The sequence below is a fragment of the Embiotoca jacksoni genome, unplaced genomic scaffold, assembly GCF_022577435.1.
Source record: "Embiotoca jacksoni isolate LCO1_2020_lvr unplaced genomic scaffold, fEmbJac1.0.p SCAF_14, whole genome shotgun sequence".
Taxonomy (NCBI): domain Eukaryota; kingdom Metazoa; phylum Chordata; class Actinopteri; family Embiotocidae; genus Embiotoca; species Embiotoca jacksoni.
In genome coordinates, this window is record NW_027185274.1 from 1,335,001 (window position 1) to 1,348,764 (window position 13,764).

General features: G+C 44.3%; 1 protein-coding gene across 8 annotated transcripts in view; it reads left to right on the forward strand.

Moving 5' to 3' along the window:
• Window positions 1–13,560, forward strand: part of LOC138196982 (ubiquitin carboxyl-terminal hydrolase 2-like) — a 53,433-nt gene extending 39,873 nt beyond the window's left edge. For 6 of the 8 annotated variants that reach the window (XM_069147398.1, XM_069147399.1, XM_069147401.1 and 3 more), the window contains 11 exons: window positions 1,569–1,619; window positions 3,278–3,401; window positions 3,624–3,735; window positions 3,866–3,976; window positions 4,865–4,929; window positions 5,114–5,217; window positions 5,733–5,813; window positions 7,446–7,524; window positions 7,989–8,093; window positions 8,271–8,391; window positions 12,029–13,560. In XM_069147398.1, the coding sequence (XP_069003499.1) occupies window positions 1,569–1,619; window positions 3,278–3,401; window positions 3,624–3,735; window positions 3,866–3,976; window positions 4,865–4,929; window positions 5,114–5,217; window positions 5,733–5,813; window positions 7,446–7,524; window positions 7,989–8,093; window positions 8,271–8,391; window positions 12,029–12,113 (1,038 nt within the window). In that variant the 3' untranslated portion in view covers window positions 12,114–13,560. The remainder of the gene's footprint in view (window positions 1–1,568; window positions 1,620–3,277; window positions 3,402–3,623; window positions 3,736–3,865; window positions 3,977–4,864; window positions 4,930–5,113; window positions 5,218–5,732; window positions 5,814–7,445; window positions 7,525–7,988; window positions 8,094–8,270; window positions 8,392–12,028) is intronic. The other 2 variants (XM_069147403.1, XM_069147405.1) reach the window with 1 other exon arrangement.
• Window positions 13,561–13,764: the final 204 nt, after the last annotated feature.

Sequence of the window (13,764 nt, forward strand, 5' to 3'; positions counted from 1 at the left end):
TTTCATGGTGGTCCTGCTCACAGGTGAGAGTAACAGGAGGCACGTGGGGGAGATAAACGTCCCCCGGCGGTGGGATCAGGTGACTGGTGTTGTGGTTGGCTCCGCACGGTCGCCCTGAAAAGCTCAAATCAACACACTTAGGTTTGTTTTGTGTGTGTGCATAAAGTTGAACCCGCTTCGGTGATTATTTTTGCTGCGCCGTACTTTCTTTATTAAAACGCAGCTAATTTAAGTCACCCTAAAAACAGGATCCGTGTGACCCGACTCTGTTGATGCTGCTGGATCCAATGTGGAGTCGAATGAGTTCCTTTTTCTGAAGCAGAATCAGTCTGCTGCTTCAAGGCCACCAGTGCATTCCTTATCCGCCCCCGTGTTCTTTGTTAGTTCTTCCTCCAGCCACTCAATTACATAACCACTCAACTTATGTAATGAAATTGAACTGCAGCGAGCGATGACATAAGTTCTCCCAAGAATCTCTTACCGTTTGGAGAATTTGAAATCACGATAATCACGAGAATTGGCCAAAGGCTGCGGTGTAAAGTGGCGTCGTGAAGGTAGAGCAGCGCTGCGTTGCCTCCCGTCGTCGATCGGATCTCTGCCATCTGGGAGCGATTACCAGGAGAGGAACTGACAGCGAGATAACAAAGACAAGTTCCGCTCTGAAGATAATGCTCACCAGAAAAAAATAAACTCCCGTCGGTCATTCCTCGACGGACACAACGCGCTCGTTCAGCTGCAGACTGACGTCAGATCACATCTCTGTCACACGTGGCTTTTACGCTGATCCTCTAGATTCCTGCAGATATAATGAAAGTACAAACTCAGCCTGAAAACATGTCTTCGCTGTCAGAAAACAGCTGTTGGCGATGTGCATCACAAGCCTCCTTTATTCAGGGGAAGCACACTGATGAATGTCAGCGGCGTCAGTAATAGACAGATTATCGCTTGTGTGATTTCTCATTTGTTTTATTTACTCTTCATTTTTTGGTTAAAATTAACAAAACGGTGTATATGTTGTAAAAGTTAGAAAATGTCTTGCCATAACTTTACCTTGATGAAACACCCTCCGGCCACAGATAATGTGAAGACGCTTCTATTGGCCGTCTGAGGTTTGTCCAGAGAAGCATTGTGGGATATGTAGGAAATCAGTAATGAGAGAAATAATGCAAAAAAAAAAAAAGGCTTCTCTTTGAGCTTTTGTGTATTTCAGTCCAGAAAAATACGTTATACTTCTCTGTGTATCAATTCAGAGAAAAAACACAGGACACAAAGAACTAGAAGACACACGGAGATCGAAGTTAAAGAAACGTAACGATCGAAGTTAAAGAAACGTAACGATCGAAGTTAAAGAAACGTAACATGACGCCGTGTCTCTGGGATAAAAACCCAACTCTGGACGTTTAAGCACTTTCAGTGTCGGTGATGGTTGTGAGACCTCGTTACGGACCAGTGGACATGTCTTCAATCTTAGGTGGTGTCAAATACTGAATATACAGCAGTCACCACCGGTGTAATAAGAAGACGATGAGCTGAACTTTGACCTACATGTTGCTCCTCTTGTCTTTCAGAATTCAAAGAGTGCCCAAGGCCTGGTGGGACTGAAGAACTTAGGAAACACTGTAAGTACAGCAGCCGCACACACACACACACACACACACACACTGTGTCTTAATTCACGTCTGACTGGAGCCAAAACGTCTTGAAGTGCCGTCATCTTATTCTCAACTGATTGGCGGCGGCTCTCCGGCTCCCGTTACGCTGACAGCAGTTTGTTGATATCCGACCACGCAAGAGCGGTGGTCGAGCCACGATGTCTGCCAGGCAACAGGCAGGAGGACGGCTCCCAAAATAAACGGAGAGTGTAGTGTGAGTGTGTGTGTGTGTGAGTGTGTGTGTGTGTGTATATACAGAAACCTAATCACAGCTCTGAGCTATGTACCAGGGAGGACTCGTTCCTTTCCTCTCCGACCGGTTTGATCTTTACCACATCGCACGTGTCTCCTGTGGACACGTGACGCGAGTCGTGTCCACACAAACAGTGCTGCCGTGTTGACGTCCTCACACCGGGGTTCTCTCTCTTTTTTTTTTTGCTTTTGGAGGCCTTTAAAAATTCGTCCAGGACAAATAGCTAAAAATCTGCGGTGAAAAGAAAAACACGGTCACATAATGTGTGAGTGTCAGCATTAACATGCATCACATGACTGCAGACCTCCATTTCTCACACTGAGGGGGAAAAGGTTTCTGGGAAATGCTCTTGTTTGCCGTCTTATTGAACCTCATATTTACACAGAGGCAGCGGCCGGTTAGCGTAGTTTAGCATACAGAATGGAAACGGGGGCAAAAGCAACACATGCTGTGCACGCAGGGATGCTTCTTGGGCCTTTTGTGATCATTTCTTGGAGTCTGGTCCTCACTGTGGGGTTGCCAGGCAACCAGCTAAGATTTCAAAAAGTTGCTCTGCTGAGCCAAGAAATAATTGTAGCTATAACCTCCAGTAAAACCATTTTTTACTGTGTGTATTAAACAAACAGGACACAGCGTAGGGCTGGGTGAGTCTAATGTCACCATAGTTTTGACCACATACCTTGATATCAATATTTTTGATAAATAATCCTCAGTAATGCGGATATAATGACTATATAGTTAAACGTATAAATAGTTCAGAAAATGACATCACTTTAGTGTAATGCAGCCTTTAAAACCAGGAAAATACAACACTTATATCACAACATTACAGTACCCAAAATCTAAGACAATATCTAGTCTCATATCATAATATGATCAAATATCGATGCATCAACCAGCCCAATAACGTGACAATCAAATAGCTTTAGATATTTGGATATTGTGGTATTTGTTACCTTTTGACAGGCTAGCTCTTTGCTCCTGTGTCAGTTTTTTTTTTTTTTAATGCTAACCAGCTGCTGGCTGTAGATTCATATTTATATATTTACGACAGTGTTCATTTTCTGATGTTACTTTTGATCAATAAGCTTATGTTAAACTATTACTTTAATTGGCTGGCTTCATCTATAGAGAGTATGCTATCGCCATGGTGACAAGCAGATTTAACAGAGACTGGTGTGCTTATAGTCCAGATGGATTTTGTCCTCATTACAGCAAATAAAAAACAACGAATGATTAAAGTCAGACTGAATGCAAAAATAACAACTCATGAGACGACTGTTATTTCTTTTCTTTTTTTTCTGTATCAGTGAAGGAGTCCGTTTCATCAGTAAGTAAACCCCGGTTGTTCTGTGCTGTTTCTCCCTCGCAGTGTTTCATGAACAGCATCCTGCAGTGTCTCAGCAACACACACAGCCTGCGAGACTACTGCCTGCACAACTCGCACCGCAGAGACCTTAACAACAACAGCCGCACCAACACAGCCCTCATGGAAGGTGAGAGACGCAAACACTCGTCACAGCTGTCGCTCCCTCTTTACCTCGCGGCTCCATTTTTGCATCTCCCAAGAACGCGCGTCAGGAAAACCTCTCTCGGGTGTCCGGAGACGCTCCGAGAGGTTTTTTGAGGTGTTTTCGGCGTTCGTGTAAAAATGAGCTGCGAACGGTGCGTTTCATGTCCTGCCGTGCGCGTAACTTGAGCGTTTGTGCGTTTGGTAGAATTTGCCAAGCTGATCCAGACCATGTGGACGTCGTCCAGCAGCGAGGCGGTCAGCCCGTCCGAATTCAAAACTCAGATCCAGAGATACGCTCCCAGATTTGTGGGATACAAGTAAGCTTTGTTACGCCCCTTTCTGTCTTCTTTTCTTTTTTTTCTACTTTATTTTGGAGAGCCCAGCTTTGTTTTTGTCGGAGAATATTGCGACTCCAATCGGTCCGACTGATGTTCTGTCTGTCTGCAGCCAACAGGACGCTCAGGAGTTCCTGCGCTTCCTCCTGGACGGGCTGCACAACGAGGTGAACCGGGTCACCGTCAGGCCGAGAGGCACCGCCGAGGACTTCGACCACCTGCCGTAAGTAATCAGACTGACAGACAGAGTGCACTAACACCTTCCTACACGGGAACACCACTCCGCCTGGGATCAGCTGACTTCCTTCGTCTCTACGTACAAAAGTGGAAACTGGAGAGTTAGGTTGCGCAATACTGGGGAGTTTTAGAAATGGAATATGTTTTGAATTTTACTGCATTTTTTTTTCCAATTAGTAACCACTCGGCACAATTACACACGTGAACTAATGGAAACACACGAGGGCCACCGTAGACTCCTTGTGTAGGTGATGTAAGGTGCACAGTATGTAAACAAGCCCCAGACCAAGACAACATGAATCACTGAGGCTTCATCATTAAGCTTTAATATAAGGCTGCGTGCGACAGTCTCACCTCCCACGTCCACTTGTTGCCTCTCTGCAGCCCAGCTGAGCTTAATGCTCCAGTTCTTCTTGGATATAATTATCAGTTATCTAACCATGGCTTGTTTGAGGGTCAGAGTTAATCTCTGCAACTTTCAGCATTACCCTCAAAAGCAGCTTCGCTGCGCCTAAAATATTCAGAACAATGCAGAAAACCTGATTTATTTCCAGCTTGGCGAAGTGTTTCAGGGCAGAACGTGTGTCTATAAAGTGTCTTTTTAATCCCCTTCCATGGTTTCCTGCCACCTAGATGTTAAGAATAAAGTAGGTCAGGTCCATTGTCTGTTACATGATCAAACCTCCGACTGTATCCGAACGGCTGAGTTTTCCTCACGGTCGGCCAGCAACTTCATAACCAGCGCTGACCCGTCAGTAATTACAAACTCACACTGTCTTCCTGGGACTTTAACTTCAAAGCTTCCTCAGCGAGCGGCAACTTAACGGGTAAATAAAGCTTCAACATTAATTTGTGTCCTGTGCTCTCCGCTCAGGGACGAGGAGAAAGGGAGGAAGATGTGGAGTAAATACCTGGAGAGAGAAGACAGTAAGATAGTCGGTGAGTGGAAGTTGAAATGGACACGTGAAAATTCATCTTTAGCAGACTACAAAAAAAATGTTTGCTTGAGAAAATTCTACAAAATATGAAATAGACAAAATGCATTTAAAGAGAAAGAAACCAGAACAGGAAGCTTGTGTTGATCCGTCTGTGTGTCGTGTTTCTGTATCTGCTGCTCGCCCAGACGTGTTTGTGGGGCAGCTGAAGAGCTCGCTGACCTGCAGCCATTGTGGTTTCTGCTCCACCGTCTTCGACCCCTTCTGGGATCTCTCTCTACCCATCGCCAAGGTTAGACAACACGCACACACACACACACACACACACACACACACACACACACACACACACACACACACACACACACACACACACACACGCACACACACGCACACAGGTGAATGTTGGTCATCCTTGTGTAACACGTCCCAGAAGGTCAGCGGACACAAATGTCAGCACTCTTAGCAATTCAGAAGAGACTTGTGTGTGTGAGTGTGCATGCGTGCGTGAGTGAGTGTGTGTGTGTGTGCGTGTGTGTGTGCGGTGTGTGTGTGTGTGAGTGAGTGTGTGTGCGTGCGTGTGTGTGTGTGTGTACCTTCACTGTCTCCTGATGATTTGAAGTCAGAATTGTCATTTCTGTGTCCACAGCTCTTAACATGAGCTCTCTGGTTTCTTTCCTGTCTCTATTTGTGCTTTGCTTTGTGTGTGTGTGTGTGTGTGTGTGTGTGTGTGTGTGTGTGTGTGTGTGTGTGTGTGTGTGTGTCCTGTGTGCGTGCTAATGTCAATGCATCTATGTTTGTGCTCAGAAGGGCTACGGTGAGGTGAGTCTGATGGACTGCATGCGGCTCTTCACCAAAGAAGACGTCCTCGACGGGGACGAGAAGCCGGTAGGTCGACGACGTCCTCTGTGGAGTCCGTTTGTTCTAATGTTCATCATCAAGATGATGATAATAAGTACAAATGGACAATTTTGTGCAGCTAAAAAATACATAAAATAAGTTTACATTAAAATACGGCACACTGCTGCCTATTAAATAACATTGGCCTTCGTCTTCTCTACGAGTACGGTATCATCTCTCGTATGGGCCGTCAGTGTGTCTCACACTGAAAATGTAGAAAATTATTTTTGCAAAATAATGTATTTACTGTCACGCAGATTGACGAGTAGCGTTTTAATTATTCTGAAATTTTCTGTAAAGTATATGACATTTTAACCCTTTAAGCCCCCAATTGGGGGCCAGAGACTAAACTATTATTAAAATGTTGACATATATACTGATATTTACACATCTGAACAAATCCCACAGGTGTTCCCTTTATTATTAAAAATATTTTTTTTTAATCATTTTTTATTGTGGTTGCAGAGATATACTCTTTTTGCAATTTTCAAGCAGAGGCCTAAAAAATAGGTGTGTTTTTAAAGGGTTAATAAAATTGAATATTACATAACATAAACTTGTATTTTTTTGGTCTGCGACCCTCCATCCAGATTCATTTAACAGGAAAGAATTTGTACCTTTCTGGTAGATACTGTACAATATATTGTATCATCCTTAGTCATTACATTTCATTTTATTTAATAATTTCCGGATGACATTCTGCCTGTTCAGTTACTTAAAATGCGCTTGGTATGTTTTAAAATGAGGTCTATAAGTACAACACGTAGAAATCCTTTGATTACAGAGTAGCAGCACACAGGATCTACAGACGCAGGGAAGCTGAGAAAAAAACAAACAGGTTTCATGTTTTCAGGATGGATTAAAAACTGTAACACAGAAAAAAAGATTGTAATTTATTTTAGTCGTTCCAATAGAAAAGTGCTGACTGTGCACTCTGCCTTTGTATAACTACCCGCAGTTCGTACGAACAAGCTTTCTGATCCATTCAACTAGTTTGTCTAAGAATAGTAACTTTAATCCGATTATTATTTACAGTCCAGAACTATTAATTCACTGAAATCCACAGTTAATGTGCCACTTATATTTATTACATTTTAGTGTTTTAAATGTAGCTTAAACAGCATGTTAATTATTGAATTCTTTGTACTAAAAAAAACTGATCAGCACGTCAACATGGATGTATTTCATTTCCAGATAACTGTTAGGGAAAAATCAGTGACTAAACTCAGCTTTAGTTTTAGCTGCAGCGATGTGCTGCGGCCCTCCGACTCCAGCTGGGTAGTTTACTGTCTCCCTCTGGCAGTGAGTGGAAGTGAGCTCACACATTAACAAACCAGTGTGCAGTTACTGCTGCCTGCAGCAACACAAAGACACGATGCGGCAACTACACACACAAAGTACACACCCCGGGTTGTTAACAGTTTGAATTTTTTTTTTTTTTTTTTTTTTTAAACCTGCTCATTTCCTCCGCAGAATATTGTTTTTATAACAAAAAGGCAGATAGAAGTTAGAACTGATGAGTCCTTTCTGCGTTTTGCCTTCTGTAGAGCAGTACGTGTGTATTATGCTTCATATTTTTGCTGGATTGAAACAGTGTCTGTGTGTTTTCTGCTCCTCAAGACGTGTTACAGGTGTAAAGCCAGGAGGAGATGCACCAAGAAGTTCACGATACAGAAGTTCCCCAAGATCTTAGTGCTGCGTATCCTTTTCCTCCGGACGCCAGCGTGTCGCACCGACGTGCAACGTTACACATCTGCAGCGGGAACATGATGCTGAATCACTGCTTCACATTTATTGAAATGCTGCATCACACAAAGATCCATATATAATAATGGATTCATTAAGGACTTGTATCACAGCTATTTATTTATATAAAAGTTCCCTGAGTAATTACCGGCAGACACCTCAGACACACAGTCAGAAAACGTTTGTGTATTGAAGTATAATCAGCTGTAATCAACGCCGACACTCACAAACGATCAAAACCGCTCATTGATTTGTCAAATCAAAGAGGTGATGGGCGTGTTATTATGAAGCCTCGGTTGTCTGTGATCCTGCGATGACTGAGGATAATTCAGAGAAAATCACCGCACACAGTTGTGTCACCCTCACGTGTTGTACTTATAACGAAGCAGGTGTTCCTTGACTCCGCCCCCTCTCCAGACCTGAAACGCTTCTCTGAGGCACGAAGAACCAGCAAACTGTCAACCTTTGTTAACTTCCCCATGAAGGATCTGGACCTGCGGGAGTTTGCCTCTGAAAACAGCAGTGAGTGCCGAGCGACACGATCACCACACGACAGAACAGATTTCATGAGTTGGTGGTTTTAGATATTGAAGACAAATACACATAGTTCTGGAGAATAAAGCAGATATTTGTTACATTCTGACGTCAGCAGCTCATTTCAACGTGTGAGGATTAACTTCTGTTTCCGTCCCTTGGCAGTGAATGCAGTGTACAACCTGTATGCAGTGTCCAACCACTCAGGCACCACGATGGGCGGTCACTACACAGCCTACTGTCGCAATCCCAACTCGGGAGAATGGTACACGTTCAATGACTCCAGGTAGGTTTGTCAGAGATCACGCTTCAGTCACGTCGTCTTATAAACGTAGTGAGACTGCTCCTGTTGGGTATGAACTGAGTGTGAGGAGAGAAACCGAGAGAAGGGCGGGAAGCTACAAGTGAGTAAGTGTTCCAGATCACACAACAAGTAGCTCCGACCCAGAGATCTGATTGGTCAACGGTACATTTGGAACGTACTCAAATCACCGTGACATCACAACCTGCTCACCACTGGAAATATCACTCCGCCTTCTCAGTGGGAATATAGAATTGGAATTGAATTTCAAATAATATGCACTATAATGTCATAATGTTTACGTGTCATAGGCCTAATATTTGTGACCCATTTGGCGAAATCGGGTCTCTTTTGATCCATTTTTGTCGCTCTGAGCACCCGTACCGTAACACCATGCTTGACCGGTTTGGTTTTAACACGACACGGTGCTAAAATATAAAAAATACATGAGTATATAGATATCTTTTCTCAGCGGATATCTCGAGACTGAGCGAGCTGAGCAGTTTAGTGTTTCTGTGCTGTTTAGTCAGTTTAAGAAACGATCTCTAGAAATCATGAAAACAGACTAGAAACCGTCTGTTGCTAGGGTTGTTGCTAAGGGTCGGACTACTTCCCGGGGTGGTAAACATTGCATGCGTTACATTCGCTTCTACTGACGCGACTGGTAGTTTTTCCAGTTGTTAGTCACACCTCATGTATTGCCATGGAGACGGAGCTCCGGCTCACAAAAGGTTTTACATTTTGAGAGCGAATGGCCCAATGATATGAATACATTTCGATTACATGTTTTATTTAGATGGTAACTTGTTGTATAATCGCAATATTAGCCTCGGCCCTGACCGAATCACTGTCGTGCCAACAATCGCGTGAAGGCACACGCTCGAGTGCGATATTGCTTCACCACCTTACGCGATCAACACCCGAGTCACACCCGTTTTTGTGATTTCACCTGAAACCTGAGCAGAGCGCTCATCGGATTTTGCGTCAAAATCGTCGGGGAACACAAAGAAGTCGCAGGAAACCAAATCCAACGAGGACGATGGCAACGAGCGTGTTGTCGCTCGGCGAGATACTAAAGCGTCACGCCGGAGAACCGAAGTGACATCACGCGTCACAGCAGAACTCACCGTTGACCGTCTTGACTCCGGCGCATCAAACCCGCCAAGCTTCACGTAAACCCGCCTGGTTGCGCTCCCGTCTTGAAGTACCTTCTTCGGTCTTTAACCGGGTTCAGTTCTGCTCCTCACGAGAAGTGAACGCCACTCGGACACCTCGCCCGGCTCACCGCTTCATCGTCTCGGGGTTTCTGAAGGATTCAGTGTCTTTAATACTTCCTCCAAAACTTCAGCTTCCCGCTGCTCTCCGTTCTCATGACAGCAGCAGTCTCAGAATATATAAAAGACGGACCTTCCAATTTGTTCTCGTTTCCATTCATGAAGAAGATTATGGGAGTTGTGTGACACAATCAGCTGAGGAAATATTTTTAAACCTTTTATTACTTTCATATTAGCTACATATGGGAGCGTAACGTTCATGATGAGTCTTTGGACCTCGTAATAGTACGGTCTGTCACCAAGTCACCGTGACCGGTTAAAAAGATCATCAGGAGGGCTGACAGATATTCCTCCGCTGCTCCTTCGTCTCGTCGGCCGCCTCGTGAGCTTCCGGCCGCTCCTCCGGGTTTTCCCGCTCCGCTGCAGTCGTTCGCAGCGTCGTTCGTAACATCCCGCTCGCTTTCTCAACATGACCGGCCTCGTGCGTTAACCAGACACGAACGAACACAAGACACGACTGCTCACAGAGCATGTTTACCACATGATTGCACACACCACGAGTTCTCCTGGGTGTGTGTGTGTGTGTGTGTGTGTGTGTGTGTGTGTGTGTGTGTGTGTGTGTTACAGCCTAACACGCATGATACACTGAAACCTTCTGAAATCTCAACACAAGCTGGATTCAGTGTTTTCGGTGTCCGTGAGATTCCCAGTAATAACAAACATGTGTATATATATAACTGTGTATACACACACAGTTACAAACAGATGCACTGACATGATTGAGTTGATGGAAACGCACACACACACACACACACACACACACACACACACACACACACACACACACACACACACACACACACACACACACACACACACACACACACAGCGGGAGTCAACACGACTGGCTCTTTAATATCTGGTCCACTGGGAGAACAGTAAATGACCATAAATCCCTTTTTGAAATGATGTAAGAGGATCTTCTTCGGTCTCGTAACCACCCGACGTAGATTCAGGAACCGCTCGGAGCTGCTGCTCAACGACGTTTCCGTCACAGCTTCACTAAAGTGGAAAGAGTGAAAACTGGGTCTCGGACTGAGCTGCCGGGGAACTCGCCGAGTGTGACCCACATCCACATCACGCACCGAGCAGTGTTTAGTGTGTCACGCTATGAAGGGGATTCACAGCTGTTGATGGAAATGGGACACAAGAAATGGAGGGAGATGCTTCTGCTGGTTTTATTTGTGCTAAACCAGCGTACTATCATCATGACTTGTCGTGTAGGATTCATGTGGGACGTGCTAACTGACTAAAAGGATGACGGGAGTCCTTGAGGCAAAAACTCAACATATTAATTCAAATGGAAATAATAGAAACAATCATGTCAAAATTCACGAAGAGCTGCTGACATGAAAAGTGATTTCATCATCTTATTTTGTAAATAACCAGCTTAAAATTTCCCCTTGGGGATTAATAAAGTAACTACCTACCTACCTTACCTGTATATTCCACTGAACATGGATCCGTCACGTCGCGCTTCACCTTATTCCTGATCTGGTCGTGTTTCCTTCATTTCTGTTCTTCTATCGTCGTTAAACAGCTTCATTTTTTTGGTCCGCTTTCTGTTTATCGTTGTCGTTTCCTTCTTTGTGCTGCAGCCTGCCGACAAAGTTAATACAGCTGCTCTGTTTCAGTCATTAAAAGCATGAATCCTCCTATTTTTTTTTTTTATTATTATTATTTTTTTATTATTTTTTTTTATTTCACTTTATTAATCCCCGAGGGGAAATTTCTTTGCGTAATTTATTGCGTAACTATTTCACGTACCGTGTCTGTAGCGGAAGGCGAAAGCATTACTTGTCCAAAATCAGAAGGTGGACGGTGGCGTAGTGACCAGTTTACACGCGGGTGTTTTATTTTGAAAGTCGACCGTGTTTTGATGTATTTTCTCAACTGACTTCCTGCCCGGCCGATCTGCTCTGTTCACCTCCGAGCGGCTTCCGTCAAAGATAAAATAAGATAAGACTTTATTGATCCCTCAGCGGGGACCTTTAGTCGTCACAGCAGCATGGACACACGGTTAGGAAGCTCACAACAAGAACACATTTCTAAATACGCATAGACTCAAAATAAGATAGATAAAAATACATTTTCAGAAAAAGTATAAACATAAAGACCAATGAATGAATACACACACAAACTATATACACAAAAATATATAAATACACTTTGGGGTGTGCACCTCCAGTCTGCCAGCAGGGGGAGTGAAACAGAAACAGAAGTTTACATGTATGTTGGATAAAGTGACGGGAATGATCGTTAAAGTCTACGTCTCTCTTTGTTTCCAGAGTAACGCCAATGTCCTCCAGCCAAGTGCGCAGCAGCGACGCCTACGTCTTGTTCTACGAGCTGGCTTCGTCCTCACGCATGTGAAGCCGCCTGGAGGACGGCGGACCGCCGCACCACTCGGACGGACGGACGGACAGACGGACACAGGATGTACACACACACACAGGATGGACGTCGGAGCCCGGCCTGTTCTGGACTTGTGTTTGGACATATATATCACACACACACACACACACACACACACACACACACACACAAAGCCCCCCAGCAGCTCCGGAGGCTGCATGTCTCTCTGCAGAGGGAGGGGGGGGGGGGGGGGGGACTCTGGAACCCACAAGAACTTCATCAACCAGCCCTGCTCTCTCTCTCTCTCTCTCTCTCTCTCTCTCTCTCTCTCTCTCTCTCTCTGGGTGGAGGAGTGTGTTTATTGTGTGTGTGTGTGTGTGCGTGTGTGCGTGTGTGTGTGTGTGTGTGTGTGTGTGTGTGTGTGTGTGAAGCGACGCAGGGCAATAATCCCATCTGAGCGACCAACCAGGTGAATCCGTCTCCATCTCAGACGTCCCTCTCTATGCACTGCAAACCGAACTCTCACCCCGACCGCGCCTTCGCTTCCTTCTTCTGCTCTCCGTCTCCTCGTTTGCCTCGAAACATTAAAACCGACTTGTTGCATTTTTTTTGGGGGACTTTTGCTGCTTTGAATTTATGTTGTTGTTTTTGTTTTTTTGTTGATGTTTTGGTTGTTTTTCTGGGGGAGGGGGGAGGGGGGGCAGCCACGATGTTATTAGCGAAGCACCACGAGCATCATGGCCACTTTGGACTGTGGATAAACTGTGCTGAGAGTGTGACTGTAACAGGGTCGTCATGGTTACGGAGAGCTCCACCGGGCCCGCTCGCTGCGTTTCACGGCTTTCCCTTCCACTGCACTCCAACACTCCCGCGTCTCCATCTTCTTCGCCTCTCCTCGTTTCTCCGGACGGGGTTGGGAGGGCCGGAGACACTGTGAGCGTTACACGTCTCAGAGGTCAACCCTCGAACTCGTGTTTTATTTAATTTGTTTCTCCCACGTGTGGCTGCTACTGATGTTCTAAAAGTGCTGGGAATGGATGAACGGACCATCCAGTACGGATCTGCTAAGGATTAATAACATAGACGAGAATAACGGTAACAATCCTCATCGTCGATATGGGGTCTTTTCTTCCTCTCTTGTTTCATGCCATTGAACAACACGGAAAGAATGTTTTAAAGAAGAAAAAAAAAAAACAGAACACTATATCTGTATATTTTTATATCCTGATGCAATATAGAGAATGTACTATTCAATGGTGCTGAAAATGACCCATAACTGTTTTCAGTTGGTTTATTTAACAGGTTTCAAGAGAGAAAAAAAAGTTATTATTTATGCTTACAGGTGATGATGTGAGGAGTCACACTTTTTAACAGCGGCAGTCAAACACATGAGTATATAAATATATATATAAATATATATATGTATATATTTATATATATATGAATAAAAGTCAACAAAACAGTGGTTTTACTTCGTGTCTTTGTCTTTTTTTGGTTTAGCGTTGATCAATGAATGAAACATTTATATATAACTTTTCATACAGGTTCAAAGTGCCTAATAAATGATTGACAGGCTGATAAAAAGACAGACGGGTGTAGGCTCAAATAAATACATAAAACTATCTGAGACCAATACACGCAAGAAGATAGAGATTAAAGTGTAAAAGAA